The following is a 20,531-nucleotide window of genomic DNA, read 5'->3' on the forward strand; positions in this document are numbered from 1 at the left end:
CAGTTGCTAGGCAGGAGAATTTCCACTGAGGGTTAGCTGCCAGTATGTGTGATTCTAGAATTCAAATATTCTGACAAGATTCTGTAAAGGGATAAAGCAGGGATGCCCAAATGGTATCTTTCTAGCTATTATTTAAGTACATATTCCAACTTGTTGGAGAGATAAACATTGCAGCTGACTGTTAATGATAAGCAGTTTGTTGTTTCTGCTGTTGCAGAACCTAAACTCCTAGCACCACTCCATAACCTTAAATGGCAGGTTTGTGCAGGGAGTAGAACAGCACCTTGAATGGCAAATGTTACTAGTCCCAGCTGCAGTCCACCTGGGGCCTGGAGAATAATGGAGGTGTCAGAATACAATATTACATTTTTGCATTTACAATTACCATTATGTAGTAGCAGGACAATAGGAAGAAGAATAGCCACAAATCAGTCTATTTTTGTTCCACTGTATAAATAATTCAAAACCTAATCTTCGCAATTTAAAAAGAAGACAAAGAGAAGGCTATTAACACTTTATTGCCAAACAAAACACCTACTCCAGATGGCATTTAGAACTGGTACAAGAAATTTTCTGTAAACAGGTTTTTCTACATTGCTTTTTTTTACTTCTTTCACAACTGCCCATGAATAAAGAGGTTGTTGTTCAAGAAGGGGATGACTTAAATGCATAATTTTATTGGGGAACTGAGACTCCCTAGTGAGACCAGTGATAGTTCAACTTAGATCCAGGAGGCAGAACAGATTATCTGACTCAAAATATTGCAAAATGTATTGGTAATATCCGTTGTTTGCATAATGACAGAAACATCAGTAGGGTTAAACAAGAAGTATTGTGTCATGTAAAGTTAGTGGCATTTTCCAGTATAAACCCTAACACATTTCTCTGTTGTGTTTCTTTTGTTTGTGTCTGTTCCTTGGTGCCTAATATCGTTCTTAAAACTCCATCCTTAAAATGATGACTGTTTCCTATACTTTCCCTTGTGAACTATCAGGTAAATAAAACAAGAATGGCTTATTTAGTATGGACCAAAAACAAATGCCTTGTTAAAGGGGGATGAAACCTCCCAGCTCATTTTTAACTAGTAGCCCCCTGAACTAGTCCGCCTGTCCACTCCTCATCCGTTTTAACCAAGTTGTCCGGAAAATGCAAAGGAGCGCAGCAGGATTGTCAAGCCCAGTACCAATGGAACATGTGTTTAATAAGTCAGGAACAGACAGAATACGTTGGTAGCCACTGAATTGCAGTATTACCAAAGCCAAAAGATAAAACTTGTTATATATTCCCATATCGCTATAACAGTACAGAAGCTTTTTCTGTTCTGATGATAAGCATTTCAGTCTTCATTTGTAATGTGTGATTTCATGTCCTATTGTTACATGGTCTTTTCAATTTGACCCTTATACCAACAAATAATAGGCTTTAAGATCATGTAGACTGTGCATTATATCTCTTACCTGTTATTAGCAGTTGAATAACCTCCATTATGACCTCCCTGTATTCTACTTTCTGTAACAGTGATGTAGCTGAAGTCTGGTCACTGATCGAAAAATGTGACCTCATTTGAGTGTAATCACTACCTCTTACCATTTCATGCTGCATTGCTCTTCATGAATTTTTTTTTTCAGGAAACTGACAGTTGGGAAATTATAGAGGGATTGAAGATAGGACAGTCAAGTGTCCAAAAACCAGAGAAACATGAAGGGTTTATGCTGAAGAAAAGAAAATGGCCTTTAAAAGGCTGGCACAAGGTAATGTGGCTCCAAAATTCTTGCATGTTTCTCGTACTCTCATAATAAAGAAAACATTTACTTATTAAATAATTAACTTTGCAGATGTGAGTTCTTGCTATTCGATTTTGCTTTACCACGAATTATCTATAGAAATAAGTGAAATTAACTTGACTGTGTTTTTTAACTTGCTGTGTTTTTTTCCTTTAAGACGTTTCACCAGTCATCCAACTACAAGTTATTCTGAGTTGAGAAAGCCAGTTGGAGTCCAGTTGATTTGACTTATTTCTATAGATATACCATGACCTAGGTGAATGTTCACAAACATTTTACTACGAATTGTAAAACACAAAATGACATCTGCTTATTTGAGTTAGTGATCTGAGTAACAAAGACCACTGATTTTGCAATTGGCCAGTTAATTGTTATAGATGTTCTTATTGTTTATAATATTTATTTTATATATTTTAGAGATTTTTTGCCCTGGATAATGGTATATTGAAGTATTCCAAATCACCAATCGATGTAAGTACAGATTAAAGTGCTTTTTAGAAGAGTGATGTAGATTTTTAATAATCATTCAGAAAACATTATTTAATATATCCCCGCAGTGAGAGTTGTTCAACTATTAAACCTAATCAGAGCATGGGCTGTAAGTATAATGAAACCAATATGATGGAAACTGTGTTATTTTAATTTTGTGTGCGTACTCAGAATTTGCCCATCAAAAAAGGCAACCCTTTCCCCTTACCCGGACTGTTGCAGTATATGTATATTCTTACAGCTGGGTTCCATTTAGCTAAGGTAGGTTGGCTAGTTTGCTATCAATCCTCCTCTGCAGATAATGGGTTCCAGTTTTGAATACAAACAAAGGTGGGGTGTTCTATTTGTTTCCCCCAATAATTTTTAATTTTATACTGTCCACTAACATTCTGATCTTCAGCATCAAATGTTATTACTAATGTTACTCTGATTGGCCTGTACTTAACCAATATATATATATATATATCTATATATATATATATATATATATATCTATATATATATATATATATCTATATCTATATATATATATCTATAGCTATATATCTATATCTATATCTATATCTATATATATATATATATATATATATATATATATATATATATATATATATATATAAAGTCAATTGTGGTGAGCGCACTCTTACCGGATTTTTTAGATGATGGGTGCGTTGGTCAAGTTTTTTGCATATGTAGTAAAGAATGGACCCGCACTCCAATGTTCTTAGTGAAAAAAATGATGTGTTTTATTCACAATGCATATCCAACGTTTCGGTCCACGCTGGGACCTTTCTCAAGGATCCTTGAGAAAGGTCCCAGCGTGGACCGAAACGTTGGATATGCATTGTGAATAAAACACATCATTTTTTTCACTAAGAACATTGGAGTGCGGGTCCATTCTTTACTATATATATATATATATATATATATATATATATATATATATATATATATATATATATATATATATATATATATATATATATATATATATATATAAAACCAATAATCAGGTAACATTTCGGGGCCGATTCACTAAGGGTCGAATTTCGAAGTTAAAAATACTTCGAAATTCAACCCTCGGATTGAAATCCTTCGACTTCGAATATCGAAGTCGAAGGATTTAGCGCTAATCCTGCGATCGATCGATCGAAGGATTTTCCGTTCGATCGAACGATTAAATCCTTCGAATCGTTCGATTCGAAGGATTTTAATCCAACGATCGAAGGAAAATCCTTCGATCAAAAAATCACAGGCAAGCCTATGGGGACCTTCCCCATAGGCTAACATTGACTTCGGTAGCTTTTAGCTGCCGAAGTAGGGGGTCGAAGTTTTTTTTAAAGGGGAAGTACTTCGACTATCGAATGGTCGAATAGTCGAACGATTTTTCGTTCGATTCGTTCGATTTCGTTCGAATTCGAACGAATTTAACCAATTCGATGGTCGAAGTACCCAAAAAATACTTCGAAATTCGAAGTATTTTTCATTCGAATCCTTCACTCGAGCTTAGTGAATCAGCCCCTTACTGTCATGCTTTTTGAAAGCAAATAACTAGTATTGGTTACCAGAAAAAGAACAAACATAGTGTTAGTCTTACCTGTAAACAGATTTTACCTCATCAGGGGTCCATGCTGCAGTCAATCATTTTCTTTATTGTTACGTTGTTTTCAGACTCAGAAGGGTAAGTTACATGGAAGTATAGATGTTGGCCTGTCTGTGATGTCAATCAAGAAGAAGGCTCGGAGAATAGATTTGGACACAGAGGAGAATATTTATCATCTCAAGGTGAGTTTCACATATGCACATATTCAGCAGCCAGGAAATCTCAAGTCCATATAGTCGTCTGGGATAAAACTATTATCATGAAAAATGCATCTTAAATTTTGGGAACTGAAATAAGTGAATAATTTAAACTAGCCAACCAAGGATTCTTAATTGAACATGTAATATTATGTTAGCTTGGAACATTGAGATCAATATTTTGTCTTTTAAAAAAAATATAATAGTGTAAAAGTGAAAAAAAATCCATAAAAAGGAGGAAACCCAGTCGAATCAGAATATATACTGTAAATTATCAAATTGCAAGCCTTCCTAAATTGCAGTTAGGGATCACAAGTTTGTCCACACATATAAAGTCTATATACAAAACCAAGGTTTGGGGAAAAAAGGGTTAACTTTTTACAACACTAATAGAATATTTTAAAAAATATCCCCCTCAAAAATCTACACCCAAGAGCATTGGGGCTGATTTCCTAGCATAGGTACTAAATTACCAACAGCAACCACTTTTAATAAAGGCTTAGGTACCAGCATCAAATAACTGCCACAGCATACATGAATACACATACATGAACAGCATTTATCTTGCTGTGTGTTCTATAGTTATTATACATGAGATTGACATGGAATTTATGATACTTGTGTTGTCTGGACATAATATTGAATCACTTCTGTATTTATTTTGCCACATCTTCTGGGATGTATAAAATTGGTGTTTTATTTATCTTGTTGGTTGGGGGAATAGTTGTAGGGGGCCTGGCCACACCACACTTACTTGATTAGCCGGGCCCCCCATCTTTGTGAGACCTGCTGACTTCAGGAAGGCATGGATGTTTAAGGGGCCCTGGCCACCAATTTTCTTATAATGTGGCGGGGGGGCTGGCCACCAATTTTTTTCTCATGTGGGGTCCTAGCCACCAATATTTTTTAATGTGGGGGCCTTGGCCACAAATGTTTTTTTATGGGGGGCCCTGACCACCAATATCTTTTTATTAACATGTGGGAACCCTAGCCACCAATATTTTTTTGGTTTTTTTACTCTGTGGTGGGGGGCAGACCTGTGGGTTGGGGAGGGCAGACCTGTAGGTGGGGCTTGCGGTTGTCGTATGGGGCCCTGCGATTTCTGATGGCGGTCCTGTTCTGGGGTATTATATATGAAACTGGGAGGTACTGGGAGGTATTTAACCTCCTGTCCATCAAATTTATCATTCTATGTTTTTTAAAGTGTATAATGGTAGACATTTTTCCAAAAGCAAAGGTCATAAAGATGGAATTGTAAAGAGAGTCACCAGGTGTTCTCCAAACTGCGGTGCCTGCACAGGTGTATGCGCTTGCTACCTCTCCCATTGAGCATACTTTAAAGGAGAACTAAAGTCTAAAAATGAATATGGCTAAAAATGCAATTTTTCACCAGCCTAAAGTTTCAGCTTCTCAATAGCAGCAATGATCCAGGACTTCAAACTTCTCACAGGGGGTCACCATCTTGGAAAGTGTCACTCACATGCTCAGTGGGCTCTGAGCAGCTGTTGAGAAGCTAAGCTTAGGGGTCATTGAATATGATCAAGCAGAAAATGAGGTTGGTATGTTATATAAGCTACAGGGCTGATTATAAAATTATGATGCTAGTTGCACTGGTTTCTGTGCTGCCATCAGCCTTATATTGTGACATTTCTATTCCATGTGTACTGTATATCTTGAGTCTTTCCCTAAGCTCAGTAAGTGACAGCAGCACAGATCATGTGCAGTGAATCAGCAGAAAAGAAGATGGGGAGCAACAAGGGATTATTCAGAGGCACGGATCTTTACTGCTGAAGGGCTGTGGTTGCCTTGGGCTGGTATAGAAGACCAAAACATAATGTACAACATTTCTCGTCTACTTCTTTAGTTAAACTTTAGATCTCCTTTAAGGGAATTTTAAGGGAATACAAGATGCAAAAGCAGTATTTGCTGACTGCCCTGTCTGACTTTTTCATTTCCTTTCCCTGGCTTTTTGGCGGCAATCACCGACCAGGGGCACAGGAAGAAGTTGCATTCAGCTAATTATTTGAAAGAATGTTGAGGTTTTCGTTAATTATGCTTGTGTACTTCATACATTATTCTATTTCAGAATACAGGACATTTTAAAATAGAATAAATGTACATGAAACTAAAGCAAAGTCGGTGTACTTTTTTTATTTAATTACAAACTCAATATTCTGTTTTTTTTAGGTAAAATCTCAGGATACGTTTGATGCATGGGTATCAAAATTACGCCATCACAGACTTTACCGTCAGAATGAAATAGTGAGGTCACCTAGGGATGCCAGTCTCCATATGTTTCCATCAACATCGACTACAGAGTCTTCACCAGCAGCAAATGTCTCTGTGCCAGAGGGAAAGGTATCAAAAGAACTATGCTTCAGATACTTTATAGAAATATGAGCCAATATAAATAGTTATTGTATTGTTTTATATTTTAATAGTTTATTTTAACTATGTCACATCTGTATCGAGAAATTGATGTTAGGTCAGTATGTAACCTTTTGTATGATAGGATAATAATCAAATGTAAAGATATTCCATACTTGAGATTCTCTGAAACTTCAGTAGGCTAGTCTGACCCTGCCTAGAAATAATTATAATAACATGCACGGATGAAAGCCCTGAACTATGGGTTTGTTTATCACAGGTAAATACATTTTGCTTTGTACATTGCAGTTGTGCCATTTTATTGGACAGTCAAAAGGGTTTAGATATAATGTAAGCTTTAGAGGTTGGTAAAGGGATTAGTAATTTAAAGGTAAAAGGTATGAAGTTTTGAGATTTTGGTAGCATCAGGGCAGATGATCCATTTGGTACATTATTTAAGACAGAGATGGGATATATGGCATTTGTGATGGTGCCTGGGGCCAGACAGAGATGTTATAGAACCTTTTTCTAAAGGAATGTCAGAATAATGATGATAGATCAGTGAGTGTTTTGTGAATGGATGAAAGCTCAGTCCTGTGTTACAGTGCATGCAGTGGCACCAGCATGGCTCTAGCAATGAGAATCAGTCATGTGTGGCCACATTGCATCACAGGGAAGGTTTAGAAATGGTCTCTGCAGAGGAAAAAGCTGCACCCCAGTCTAATGATAGAACCGCCCTCTCTAATGTGTCTGTTGTTCCCTTCAGAATGCTTTGCCGCACAGAACATATTTTTTACTCACCGATGATGCAGAATGTGCTTGCTCCTTAGAGATTCCAGCCTAAGACAGGCATGCCATGTTTTCATTTATTAGTATGGAGTATGATGCTCTGTAAAACATTGTGTTACTGATATGAATGGTGGCTCCTGTTGTATTTGTAACTTTATTTTTGAACATCTGCTTTAGAGAACTAAGGGGCACAGTGGTAAAGTGTAATTGAGGGTTTAGATCCCCTTAAAAGAAGAGTGAGGCTAATTTAGTATTCAAGAACTGCAGACACAAAAGCAAGCAACTCTTCCGGCCATAATTTCTGCTTGTTTGTATCATAATTGAAGTCACCACTGCAATCTTAACAATTGACTGTGAGCATAAAGGCTTATATACTGTGCCCTTTAAGGTGCCACTCATGTAGCAATTCAGTTGCATTTTGTTGGTGCTTGGTTCATCATGGTTCTTTACCTAACACCTTATCTGACCCACCATCTCTCTCTTTGCATCTCTTTGTTCCTTAAGGCACACTGCACATACTGTATCTGGGATCATGGTGGTATATACGTTATATAACAGAGTACAGTTGCCACATGTTTGTGAGTAGACAGTGCTACTTGTTGCACTTCTTTCATAAATGAATGTAGTTAGAGGTGTGCCAATGCGGGATCTGGATGTGCCAATATATGCACTATTGGTGCAAGGGGCAGAGTACAATTTACACCCTTTAGTGCACCAACATTTTTGCCTTTCATGGTGGTATAAGCTGGCAAACATGATGGTTGTCAGCCCTGAAAGAATGTGTTTATAACTGTTTTGAGCCTATATTCTAACTTGCATGGACATGTATTGAAACATTATTTTGACTTATTCTTCTTGGCTAAAACTGGACAGAACAACTGCCAGACACTTCTATTTATAGCAAATCAGACCAGCATTTTAGATTATACACTGAACCAAATATAACAAGACAACGTGAACATTAGCAATCTTGAGTCAGTTTGGGAAGTGACTGTACTGTTCTCCAAAAATATTACAACAGGCAAAATGATGTTCTTTCTGAGGCTTTGTGCCCCAAAACATGGATTCCATTTCAACACTTTCTTTCAAGATGTGGTCCAATTTTTCCTTTTAAGACTTAACTCATAATGTGACTTTTAGACAGATGAAGGGACACAAATGGATACAGTTCATTCTTAATCTCTGTAAAGTATGGATTGCTTTTCTGTGTCATTGAGTGTCCTGCATCACATTGCTAATTAGGCCCATGCTCACTAATTTGAGGCTGTATAAAGCATTCATTCATGATGCAGTGATAACATTTGTGGTTTGAGTGTTGCTTATTCCCAACACACACTCATAACCTCTCTGCACTTATGTAAAAGCGATTCATTTAATGCCCTCCTCTGTTAATAATATAAAAAAAATATTGGGTTAAAAAAAAACGAAAAATATTGAACAATCAAACAAAAGTTCAGCCTTATCTTAAATGAGAGACATTTGGTAGAAGATTTTACATTTGAACCATTTTGAAGAAAAACATTGAATATACTTGGTTAGCCGCCTTCTCCTCTATAGCTCCATGTTAGGAAATGAGATTGAAGTGATGGACTCAAGCCACATTTTAATCTTGGAAGGATTCTAGGCTTTTTATAGTATCCAATTCCCCAGAGAGAGCCTGTGACTCATATTGGTAATACCTTCATAAATGATTCATTCTACTTTTCTTTTCTTCTAGACTGTAATGTTTTATTCTTACTTGCAGGGGCTTAAAAGAAAAAAACACTTTTCACATGTATGAATTTGAATTATATAAAGAAAACATGTTCCATACTATATATTTATAGCTATAAATATATTAGAAGGCTAGAAGTTACCAAGGAGTTCTAGAACCATACTATCGGGCAAAATCACGCTGGCAAATTTTCACTAGTGAAGGCTCTGCCACACTCACGCCACTTCGTCTGGCGTAAATTCGGTACCACTACGCTAATTCACTAAAATGCGAAGTTGCGTCTCTATAGCTGGACACTGGCGATGTTTCACTAGCGTTAATTTGTCAGCGCAAGCATTTCATAGAGAACTTTTACTAGCGTTTGTTTCTGCCTAGCGAACTTTATTAGTACTCTTACTCTTGCTTAGGTTAATTTGAATAGGGCATGTACATATAGATCATATATATGTATTTATTAGAGATGTTAGAAACTCTATAGTTAGTATAGATATGGGTATATATAATTTATGTGAAAGTATGGAGGGGTGTGTGTATGGATGCTGGGTTTTCGTTTGGAGGGGTTGAACTTGATGGGCTTTGTCTTTTTTCAACCTGATTTAACTATGTAACTACTATATTGGTGCAAATGCTTGAAGTGGCCACTTATTATTACAAATGTCCAAGGAAGCTAAATAAAGACAAAAGAGATCCTCTATTGTCCTAGACATGAGCCCACCCTAAAACAAACGTGGCATGCCCCTCAAATTGGTTAAAAAAATTAACACAAAAATCTTTGATAGTTACAACTTTTGAAGGCAATCCCACATTAAAATATGAAAAAACGCTAGCGTTGTTTTAGTACTTTTATGACTTTTCGGCATACAGGATATGATGTCACTGACATAAGATTGAGGAGGATGTTGCTTCTTCTTATTAGTTCACCAGGTCTAAGCTGGCAAAGGAAACTGTGGCAAAAGAGGTAACGTTCTGTAAAATTCACAGTTTAGTGAATTTGCGGAGTAACGATTGGTCACCTGAGCAAAAATTCGCATGGCGATAGGGCGTGAAACTGAGCACGCCACACCCCGTTGTAGCCCATATTGTAGATTCTGTACTATATTGTTTTAGATATATAGTTGTAGTTGTATATTTAGTTGTAGATAGATATTGTTGATATCAACACTAAAGATGAACTACAACACCCGTCTTGGAGATACTCTGCGTCTGAAAAAAATCAAATATGCCAACCTTATCAAATTAAGACTAATTTCCACTATGTCCAGAGTATCTTAACATAATGATTAACTATGTGCAAAACAATTATAAAAATCTTATACATTTGTATTTATACTCCACTTCGGTTAAGATACCCTAACCCATAAAAACAACCAAACATAACACAGCACTTGGAGGTGCCCATCAGGTGAATATTATATCAAATGCTTATAGGCGTTTGGTTCTAACTAGGAAAAACTACTCTATATCCATTCTAATGGCTGCAGCTGGTGTTGCATAGAGTACAGATATTCAGTACATTTGTTCATTTTCCACAGGTACCACAGAATAACTTTTTGTGGCAATCCCCAATCCCATCCAGTAACAACCTACCCGCAACATGGACAACAGGTCAGAACAAGGTTGCCGCATGGTTACTGGACTCAGAAGAGATGGATAAATGTGCAGAGGGTATGTATTCCAAGTGAACTCATGAATACCTCCATTACCAGAATTCAAGTTTGCAAGCAATAAATTAGATGATAATGTATAAATTGACAGATAACTGGAGCTGAAAAGAACCTTATTATTATAATACAGATGGATGCTTCATCTTTTTATAGCATCTTTTATTAGAAAGAAAAGTTAACTCTTACAATAATAAATGGGTACTCAGACTCTACAGTCACACAAGGTATCAGTTAATTGTAATGAAAAAGAATATAAGAAAGAAAAGAACCTTGTTTTGTAACTGTATCAAATACTACACCTCTGTAGTTCAACCACTTCTCTCCAAATATAGTTTCAATTCGTTGTATAGTTTAGAAAAGGATACCCTTAATTATTGCAGTAGTCCGAATTGAAACTATGTTGGTAATCTTTAAAATAAACTGATAACACCAGATTAGCAAATTACAATGTTGCGTATTGTTACAGTCTAGTGAATCTAACTCCTCTCTACTGGATATGGCAAATCATGTGCAACATTCACCTTCAGACACCTTTTAATAATGATTCTAATAAAGAAAAAACTTTACAATTGGTATCATTTGTTATTTTATTCCGGTTTGACCCACACAGTCGATAACCAATTGAACTAAAGATTAGGAGTTGGTTACTCCCTATTCAATCACTTATAATTTAAGGTGCCGTTTATCTTATAAGGATTCCATTTCATTCAAAAATTCATTAAATTCACTCTCAATATTCTTAATCAATGTAACCAATAAAAGGTTTACTATTGTAATTCATTAAAATGTACAATATAAAGTGACCTGTGCAATCAATTCAATGTTGAATAATTCTAATGTGCTCTGATTAATAAAGTGCCATGTGCAATTAATTAGTTCACCATTCCATTTAGTGACTTGTGCATAAATTAATTAAAATCTAGAAGTTAATCACTATGGTCACAATTAAGAAACCTCCTGGTTATCAACCTCTTGATTAAAAGTTGAGAAAAGTGAAATTGTATAGAGGGTGGAGTTGCTCCCAAGAATATAACTATAGTTTTTTCTAAGTCCCTAGGAGCACCACAAAGATGTAGAACGACAGGACCTGTAGGGCTGCGGTCTCAATTGTACCTTTCTATCTGTTTGAAAGAGGCTATCTTAACCTACAAAACCGCAAACCCCACAGTCCTTAGAAGAGAAAATAGATAAGTAAAAGAGTCTGAGAATATTAAAAAGATTTTTAGTTTCAATCCCGCCCCACCATCCGGTGGTTTAAAGCTAAAAACAAGGAGACCGTCAGTTGCCCTGACGCACGTTTCGCAATTCGCTTTTTCAAAAGGCAATTACCGCTCGCTTTCTATCGCGGTTATTTATAGCCGCATTCACTTCCGCATATCCTCTGTACTGACGTCATCCTCTCGCGAGATCACGCGTCCAACTATGACAGACGTGCATCTACGCGAGTTTCAATGACGGGCGCATACCTTAATTCCCAATTTCAAATCCAAAGATGTAAGGGGCTTCTTTGTGAGTTAACCCCTACATTACTGGAACTGAAGTGATGATTTTAAGGGATTGGATATGGCGGTTTCTATACTAATAATATATTTTTATAGCATCTGTGAATGATTATATTGAGATTAAAGTGCGTTCACACAGTTTTATGGATATAACAGCAGCAATCTGTTATGTATGATTCAGATTACTTACTGATTCTGTAGTTCAGCCTTTTTGGCTAAAGGTGATTGCTTAGACTAGACAGATATAACATTGTTACAAGAGAAAAGGTACAAGTGACAGTATGTCTTGTCTATGCAAGCACAGGATACACAGTAGACAACAGATAATTTCTGTAGAATCCCATTGTATACTACAGATCTTATCTATTATCTGCTGTGTAAACTATTGTAGTCGTTAATATAAGTAATTAGCAGCTTCTTCAGTTCAACCGACTGGGTGTGGGAAATTCTCGGCATATAAACTCTTTCACTAATCCAATCACAAGGGCACATTGTAACTCTTCAGAGAGGTGACATCTAAAATTCACAGAGGTGTTGATTCTGTGTAGTTACTGTGATGTGTCATGCAACTCCTAGAGAGAGGTGTTACTTGTGAGAGTTGCATGAATGGATGTGTGAAGTGTTCTGAAACTGCCGGGGTACAGATGTTAGAACAGCATTGTATGTAGCAGACAGGTGGTGTTGCAGGCCCCCGCCTCTGTTTAGGGATGGTTTCTCCACCTTGCCATGAATCGCCTCCAGGCCCGGATTTGTGGCAAGGCCGCATAGGCCGGGCCTAGGGCGGCGTAAGCAGTTTTTGTCAGAGCACTAGCACTGAGCGGCTAGTGCTCCGAAACCAAGCTAAGAGGATGCACATGCGCGCTATCTTGAGAGAAGGAGGGGGTGACGGAGTACGCTGGCCTCTGAGCGGATGCGCATGCGTGCTATCTTTAGAGAGGGAGGGAGCAACGGAGGACGCCGGCCTCTGGGCGCCCTCAGGGCAAATCTGGCCCTGATCGCCTCTTTCAAACAAGCAGTCTTCTTTATCCAAGATTTGGACATTGCTATCTTCAAAGGAGTGTCCCTTGTCTTTTAGGTTTAGAAAGACAGTCGAGTCTTGCCCTGTAGAGTTTGCCCTCCTAAGCAGTTGTTTTGTCTCCCCAATATATAGATCAGTGCACTCCTCGCTACACTGGACTGAGTATACCACATTGCTTTGTTTTTCTTTAGTCACAATATGACTATGAAGATTTTCATTCATCCAGGTCATGGTATATCTAATATAAGTAATTCAAAAAACAACTGGACTTGCTGAGTAATTATTGAAGACGTTTCACTACACCTTTGGGTGTACCATTTTTAGTAGTGAAACGTCTTCAATAATTACTCAGCAAGTCCAGTTGTTTTTTGAATTACTTATATTAGATATACCATGACCTGGATGAATGAAAATCTTCATAGTCATATTGTAGTCTTTCTAGTGCAAACACACCAGTTTTACCAGTGCAGGGTGAACCAGAGCTGGGCCAGTCATCCTAGACATATGCCTACTCTGCCTCCCCTAGTTCCACCCCTGGGGCAAACAGCACATTACATTGTCATTCCTTTAAAACAATTTCATTTGTTGGTGTTACTGTTCCTTTAAAGTAGATCTAAACAGCAATTGCAGTTATAATTAACTTGACTTTAGAATGAAACATATTTAGTTCCTTACAGAACCATGACGGGAAGGTCATATTGCTTAGCTTAGGCCCAAGCACATCATAGATGTATTTATATGAGCCCACACCATTTCTAGTGAAATACAGTGTTTCAGATGGTCAGGTCTTTAAGCCAAATACTACATCTTGGAGAGGGTGAAAAGAAGTTATTTGTAAAAGGCTGCATAAATAGCATCTATATTTTTCTTTGCCCCCAGAACAGCTGCAATTATCTCCATAAATATGTGTATTATAATTTGTAATTCTGCTAATAAGAAATAGATTTGAATGATTTCAAATATTAGTTTTGTTCTAGTTTGCATGTGCAAGGATCAATGCTTATATAAAAACAGATATAAGACTTTTAGAAAGTACATTCACCTTTCTGTGTTTGTTTTGTTTTTGTATTCTAGATCTTGCCAAATGCCAGTCCGGCTTAATAGAACTCAGCAAACTTCTCCACAACCTGGAATTGCTGCAGAGAACCCAATCAGCACCAAATTTCATTGACATGCAGGTAAAACCTCATTTAATAGACATATAATTCATAATAGTATATCCTTATAAAGTTTTTTGAGAAAAGGATCTTAGTTCTCACCAAAAAGAATGCACTGTACAAATCACATTTTTGGTTATATATAGATCATTAAGATTTCAGTACTAAAAAGTGTGGCCAATAGTTTTTTTGAAAATAACTCTATTACTTGACAAGGTTCTTTGGGGTTTAGTTATCAGTCTGTGTGCAGTCAGCTGGGTAATTTCTTTCTGGACTTAATTATGTTCACTACAAAAAGCATTGAGCAACATTCAGTTACACGAATGTAACCATGCAACTGTGTTCAGAGAAATGATGAGGTTGTGAAATAATGAAACAAATGAAAATAATGAGTTATGATCCTTTGCATATTTTTTCTTTCATATACTATACAGCAGAGTTACAGTGCTCCTTTTATAGATTATTATATTATATTAATGTAAAATACCTGACAAGTCACCAGAGAGCATTTGGGGCACTGAATTTGTGCACATTTTGGGAGTATGCAGAATATTGCATTAGAACCAAACTTGAAAAATAAAGTAATTTCCCCTTATTTTTTAAAATCAGTTTCCTCTGCTGGAAAAATAGGTTGTGTTTGAAATAGCAATTTGCATGTTGCTAGCTGCCTTCCACTTCTGTAAAGTGGAGTAGGTAGGAAGGAAAATCATTTCTCCACATTGTGGACACAAATATATGATTTAATCTATTTTGTGGTTTTTTTTTTTAAAGAAACACCATATTTTAATTCTATATCTATAAGGACAATAAAGGTTGAAATTCATAAGTGCAATATTATAGTTCCTCAAATGATAGAGGAATTGTACTTGTGACATGGGCTTCATCAGAACCCATTCTCTGTAGACCTTTTGACATTCTTTGCATGGAACATGCGCAATACTTCATTTCACAGGGCTGTTTATGCTTATTTTAGCATTGTCTCCCCTAAAATGAGACTTTAAAATCCGCCCTTAATTTAAACTTTTTCCCCCCTTGAAAAAAAAGCTCTTGTATCAGAGGCAGAGAATGGAAGGATCACTCAGTATGACTGCCCTAAGTGCTGCCAATCTCTGCATACTCTTCCTCTGATGCAAGGGCTAAGTCACTTTTTTCTAAACAAAAAGATGGCAGTTCCAGAGGGGAACGTGGACAATATTATGGCCCATAACCAGCGAGGAGGGTTGCTTTGTCCTGTACTGCAGTGTCCTTTTGTGTGACTTTATATAATCTTTATTCATTGTAGAATCCTTTTGTTGGGTTATTAGCACAGATGGTTCCCTGGAGGCCTGCGGGTTTGTCGGCCTTGCTTTAAAAGCTTTATTTCAGAGGACTGACAGCACAGTGGAGATTCATTGTTTTTATTCTCTTGAAAAAAATGTTAAAACCTTTTTTTGGTGGAACATAAAAACAATGATCCGCTTTACTGATATATATTCTCCTTAAAGTATGAGTTTAGTGTGATCAGTAAGACCACCTTTGCAATGGATATTCATTGTTTAGTGATGCTGCTAGGTTCTGCCGATGATTCTGCCTAATGTTTAGCAATTTTCATTCAGTGGACAGTGCCTAATATTTTGGCACCCCCAGTGAAATCAGACTTTATTTATTCTTTAAAAAGCACCAGTTATTTGGTTCAATGGGTGTTTGTTTTATTAAAACGTTTGCAGCTGTATAATAAAGCTTTCTATGAATGTCTTGTTAACGTCACTCCTTTATTGACTTTGCCCGTCTAGTCTGTAGAGCTAAGCAGACAGGTCCTGTCACATTGTACACTCACATCTCTTGCTTACTAATGTACTGTCTGTGTGACCTGTCTTTTCTTGTGTCTTAAATAGCATCCTATTCCTCTTAATTGTTTGTGTAATATAGGCTAACTGTGTAGATATATCAAAGAAAGACAAGCGAGCATCGAGGAGATGGAGAACAAAAAGTGTCAGCAAAGATGCAAAAATACATCTTCAGGTACACTGATAATTTCTCATAAATCCCCTTCCAAGAGTAATCTGTGTTGGCTCCATCAGGTTAGCTAAGACTTGAGCCTGGCCAGGATAAAGTTTGGAGGATGGTTCTGATTGCCTGCCTTCTAGGTAATATACTTCTCTGGGTGACCCCACAGCCTTACACACCCATGGCAAATGCAAAAAAAGTGTCAGCAAAGATGCAAAAATACATCTTCAGGTACACTGATAATTTCTCATAAATGGAACCTGCAAGATATTAACTCTGTCTGATACAGAAGCCCATGTATACACAATAGAAGGAAAGAAATGCTGTGTTTCTTTTGACAGAGGACTCTAAGCAACATTACTTTGAGGGTTTACTGGTATATTTATATAGACCTTTCTGATAAAAGTTACTTACTTTTAACCTTTCCTTCTCCTTTAATAAATTGGCCCCTTAATGTTCTTAACATATTATTTTTTGGTGAGTGCAACAGACCGGTTGTCTTTGTCTATAGTTCATTTTTACCTTTAAGTTTTGACCTTCTAGTTCAATAACAACTATTGCATGCTGCAAATTAAAATACTGCCCCACTACAAAGACAGAAATATGCTAGCAACGCTAAATAACCATCCACTCAGTGTCTTTTTCATTGCTTATAACTGTCATGTGTGTGTTTCATTGTCACTTGTGTCTTTGTTGAAGTTACTCTATAATGTGTTTTACAAGTGCTTTTCCCCAGTGTTGCCGATTCCTGACGCTTGCTCTCTGTCCTCCTATTGTACAAACACAAGCTATCAAAGTTATTCCTAAAGCTCCCCATAGACGCGACGATTCTTCTTGCCGAACGTCCGATTTTAGGGAAGCCCGACCAATCCTTCGAAATTATCGTGCAGTTAGTGGGATTCGAACGATCGTACATCTTAAGATTTTTCAGCCGACATCTGTCAGGAAATTGATCGGCCAGGTCAAAAATTCTTTGTCGGTCCCAGTGCAATCTATCTATGTTTGCAGGGCCAAGCAGGCAGCTCCCCTTTGTTTTCCTGGCAAATTGGTCTTTTTAGTTGATGGTCAATTCATACGATCGTGCGATCGTTCCGAGAAAATCGTGGTCTCACGATGAGGATCGGATCTTTTAAAAATCTCAACATCTATGGCCAGCTTAAAACAGAAAAAAAGAACAGCAACATAAGACTAATTGTGGGCGTACACTGCACAAGCCCATTTGCTAATTGCAACCATTCAACAGCTAGTTCTAAAATAAAAGCAAAAACCCGATTGATTATTGGTAACTGCACTTTTGTTTGGCACACATGTTCCTAAAAAGGCCCTAGGCTACCTGTATTTATTGCTCTACTTATGTACTTGTGCTATTAAGCTTCAGTTCTTAAAGCAGGATCGCTAAATAGGTGCAGTTTCTTTAATGCATAGAAGTGTCTTTTTTTTATAACCAGGGAGCTGCATTGGACACTGATTAGAACACAATAATATAATCAATGAAAAGATGTGTCCATAATCATTAGAGACCTGTGCTGCTTTCTGTATTCTCTAGGTTCCTTACAGTGCTTCGATGTCTCCTGTACGTCTGCATGCCTCCAACCCAAACCTCTACGCAGATGAAGAGTTCCAGAATCCTCCAAGTCATGTAGTTGATGCCCTGGAACTCGCATCTGATTACACAAAACTGCAGGAAGAATTTTGCCTAATTGCTCAAAAAGGTACAGTTGAAGGGTCACTTTAATAAATGTAAGGTGAAATCTAATGTACATTGTATGTTGTTGTCGTTGTAGAGTACTTTTGGTGATTTTTGATTGTGTACATACTGCAACACCTAGCAAAGTTACTGTGGGAGGAGGGGGGGTATGCTTTAAACCAGTGGTTCTCTAACTTTTATATTTCAAGCCCTCTTTGAAGGGCCAAATTTTAGTCAGGGCCTTCCCTTAGATAACAGCAAGGTTAGTGATTTAGGAAAACATCTGTGTATCAGCCATTTAACCATAGTTCTAAAGATATCTAGGGCTTACAGATATAGGAAATCCAATGATCTTTCTCCATAAATCTCACCTTTAATGGCATTCAGGTTAAGCGAGAACCACAGCTTTCAAACGTTGACTGCCAGCAATGTATAGGACTCGTTATGTTTGCATTTGAATATGATTTCTCTGTCGTATTAGGGGGACACAGGGAAGGATGGGGTTAAGCTCCATTCTCCAGGAGGCAGGACACTTGAATAGTAATTAAGGGGGCGTGTCGGGTCAGGCTTAACCCACACCCACAGTACAATCCTATTCAGTTTTTTTAAGTGTCCTGCTACCGGGAGGATGGACTACCATCTCATGGATGGATTCTTCAGGTCAGTCACAGACTGACACCTGGGGTGAGATGTAAAGCAGGGTTACCTGTTTTAATATGGTTAGCCCTCTAAGAGGTGAACCCACCGGGGTCTTTTCCCTAGCCTTGGGCTATACTGACCACCCAGACTAATTCCTGCACTTGGGGACTTGGGCAGAGGGTCTGGCCGGTGTGTACAGTCAGGGCCGGATTTACATAGTGGGTGCCCCTAGGCCCACTGCCGTTCATCGCCCCTGTCCCCTCCCCTTTATTCATGCAAATTTTCATCATCAATAGGGAAATTTAAAAAACTATTGTATCTCCAGCGCATCCCCAGTGTTTTTGAACCAATGTGGGTGTGGTTGGTCAGCATGCTGCCCCCCTAAAATCCTGCCGCCCTAGGCCCGGGCCTAGGTGGCCTTTCCACAAATCCGGGCCTGTGTACGGTAAGTGTCTTCAGGTGAGGGCTGTTACCCTGGGTCACTACCGGTATATTGTTTGGGGCTCATGGGAGCATATTATAGCACCCCTCTGTCCTAGAGACGCCATTAGGCGCCTAATATGCCTTCCCCAAACACAGCCCCAGCACATAAAGGAGCGCTTCATCCAGCGCTTGAGGCGGGGGATGTTAATCTAGCCAGGGAGGGAGAGAGGAGCCCTGCTCGTCACCTTGTTAAGCATTCAAGGATCCTTCAGATAGAAGGTCAGAAGGTTTTTTAAGAGCAATTTTCTCTTCTGCGGGATCGACACTACGGCCCTGCCTGGCTAGGGCTATTCGATCCTGGTCTGAGACACTAATTAAGGACATTCAAGGAGGTACTCCTCGAGAAGAAATGTTGTCAACTGCACAGGGAATTGCAGAGGCATCTAGTTATCTCTGCGACACCACCTTAGACGAATCTCAAATGACTGCACGCACCTCAGCGCCAGTATTTCGGGTGGACAATAAATTTGAAAAAATCCAACCTTCACCCAAGTCAGCAAAGTTAGGCCTCGACTTCAACACAGTGATGCAGACTGTAAGTCAAACAAGACAAGATCAGGAAACAAACAAGACAAGATCAGGAATCAAGTTAAATCCCTGCTAACCAACCAAACCACAACAGTACACAAAGCAATGCAAGTGTTAGGGACAATGGTGTCTGCTATAGAGGCAGTAACATTCACTCAGATACACCTCCGTCCACTTCAAGCCAATATCCTATCCTCTTGGAAAGGGGGATCACTAGCTCGACCACTTCGATTGTCACGCATGACAAAGGAAGCACTCCAATGGTGGCTGATCCCGAAAAAAGCCTGACCCGAAACCCACTTAATTACTATTCAAGTGTCCTGCCTCCTGGAGGATGGAGCTTAACCCCATTGTTCCCTGTGTCCCCCTTTCGACTACAGAGAAACAGATTTAACAGTGAGTACAAAAATCCTGTTTTTTACATCATTAGCTAACATCTTACAAAGCTAAACAAAGGAGATAGGAGAAAACAAATGTACAAAAAAAGTAAAGGGAAAAAATAAGACTGAGGCCTTATGGTATAGAGTGACTAGTAAAGTGGAGGTAGGTAGTTAGCTAGAAATGTTGTACATTATGGGGGTTATTTATCAAAGTCCGAATTTATCTCGACATGTTCTACCCATAACTCAGATTACATCCATTCCCGCTTATTTATGATTCGATTTTACTGAAAATGTGGTTCGCAGGAAAAAATACGAATTTCACGTTTTTTTTTTGATTTCCAACCGTAAACTCAAATTTTGTATGCTTTTTTCCCGAAAACTCCAAAATCTTCAAGGTATTGAACGAAACACAGCACACATCAAAAAATCATTGGGACTTCTCCATTTGACTTATATGCAACTTTGACGGGTCTGAGATGGCGGATTTTCTGATTCAGACTTTTTCATCCTCGGGGTATAATAGATTCCAAAAATTGGTGAT

General features: G+C 38.0%; 1 protein-coding gene across 3 annotated transcripts in view; it reads left to right on the forward strand.

Moving 5' to 3' along the window:
* The window catches only part of osbpl6.S (oxysterol binding protein like 6 S homeolog), a 98,403-nt gene that overhangs the window by 43,699 nt on the left and 34,173 nt on the right, over positions 1-20,531 (forward strand). For 2 of the 3 annotated variants that reach the window (XM_018238894.2, XM_041579227.1), the window contains exons 3-10: positions 1,629-1,751; positions 2,202-2,255; positions 3,945-4,058; positions 6,261-6,431; positions 10,476-10,608; positions 14,202-14,305; positions 16,193-16,285; positions 17,817-17,982. In XM_018238894.2, coding sequence (XP_018094383.1) covers positions 1,629-1,751; positions 2,202-2,255; positions 3,945-4,058; positions 6,261-6,431; positions 10,476-10,608; positions 14,202-14,305; positions 16,193-16,285; positions 17,817-17,982 — 958 coding nt within the window. The remainder of the gene's footprint in view (positions 1-1,628; positions 1,752-2,201; positions 2,256-3,944; positions 4,059-6,260; positions 6,432-10,475; positions 10,609-14,201; positions 14,306-16,192; positions 16,286-17,816; positions 17,983-20,531) is intronic. The other variant, XM_041579228.1, reaches the window with a different exon arrangement.

The sequence above is a fragment of the Xenopus laevis genome, chromosome 9_10S, assembly GCF_017654675.1.
Source record: "Xenopus laevis strain J_2021 chromosome 9_10S, Xenopus_laevis_v10.1, whole genome shotgun sequence".
Classification (NCBI taxonomy): domain Eukaryota; kingdom Metazoa; phylum Chordata; class Amphibia; order Anura; family Pipidae; genus Xenopus; species Xenopus laevis.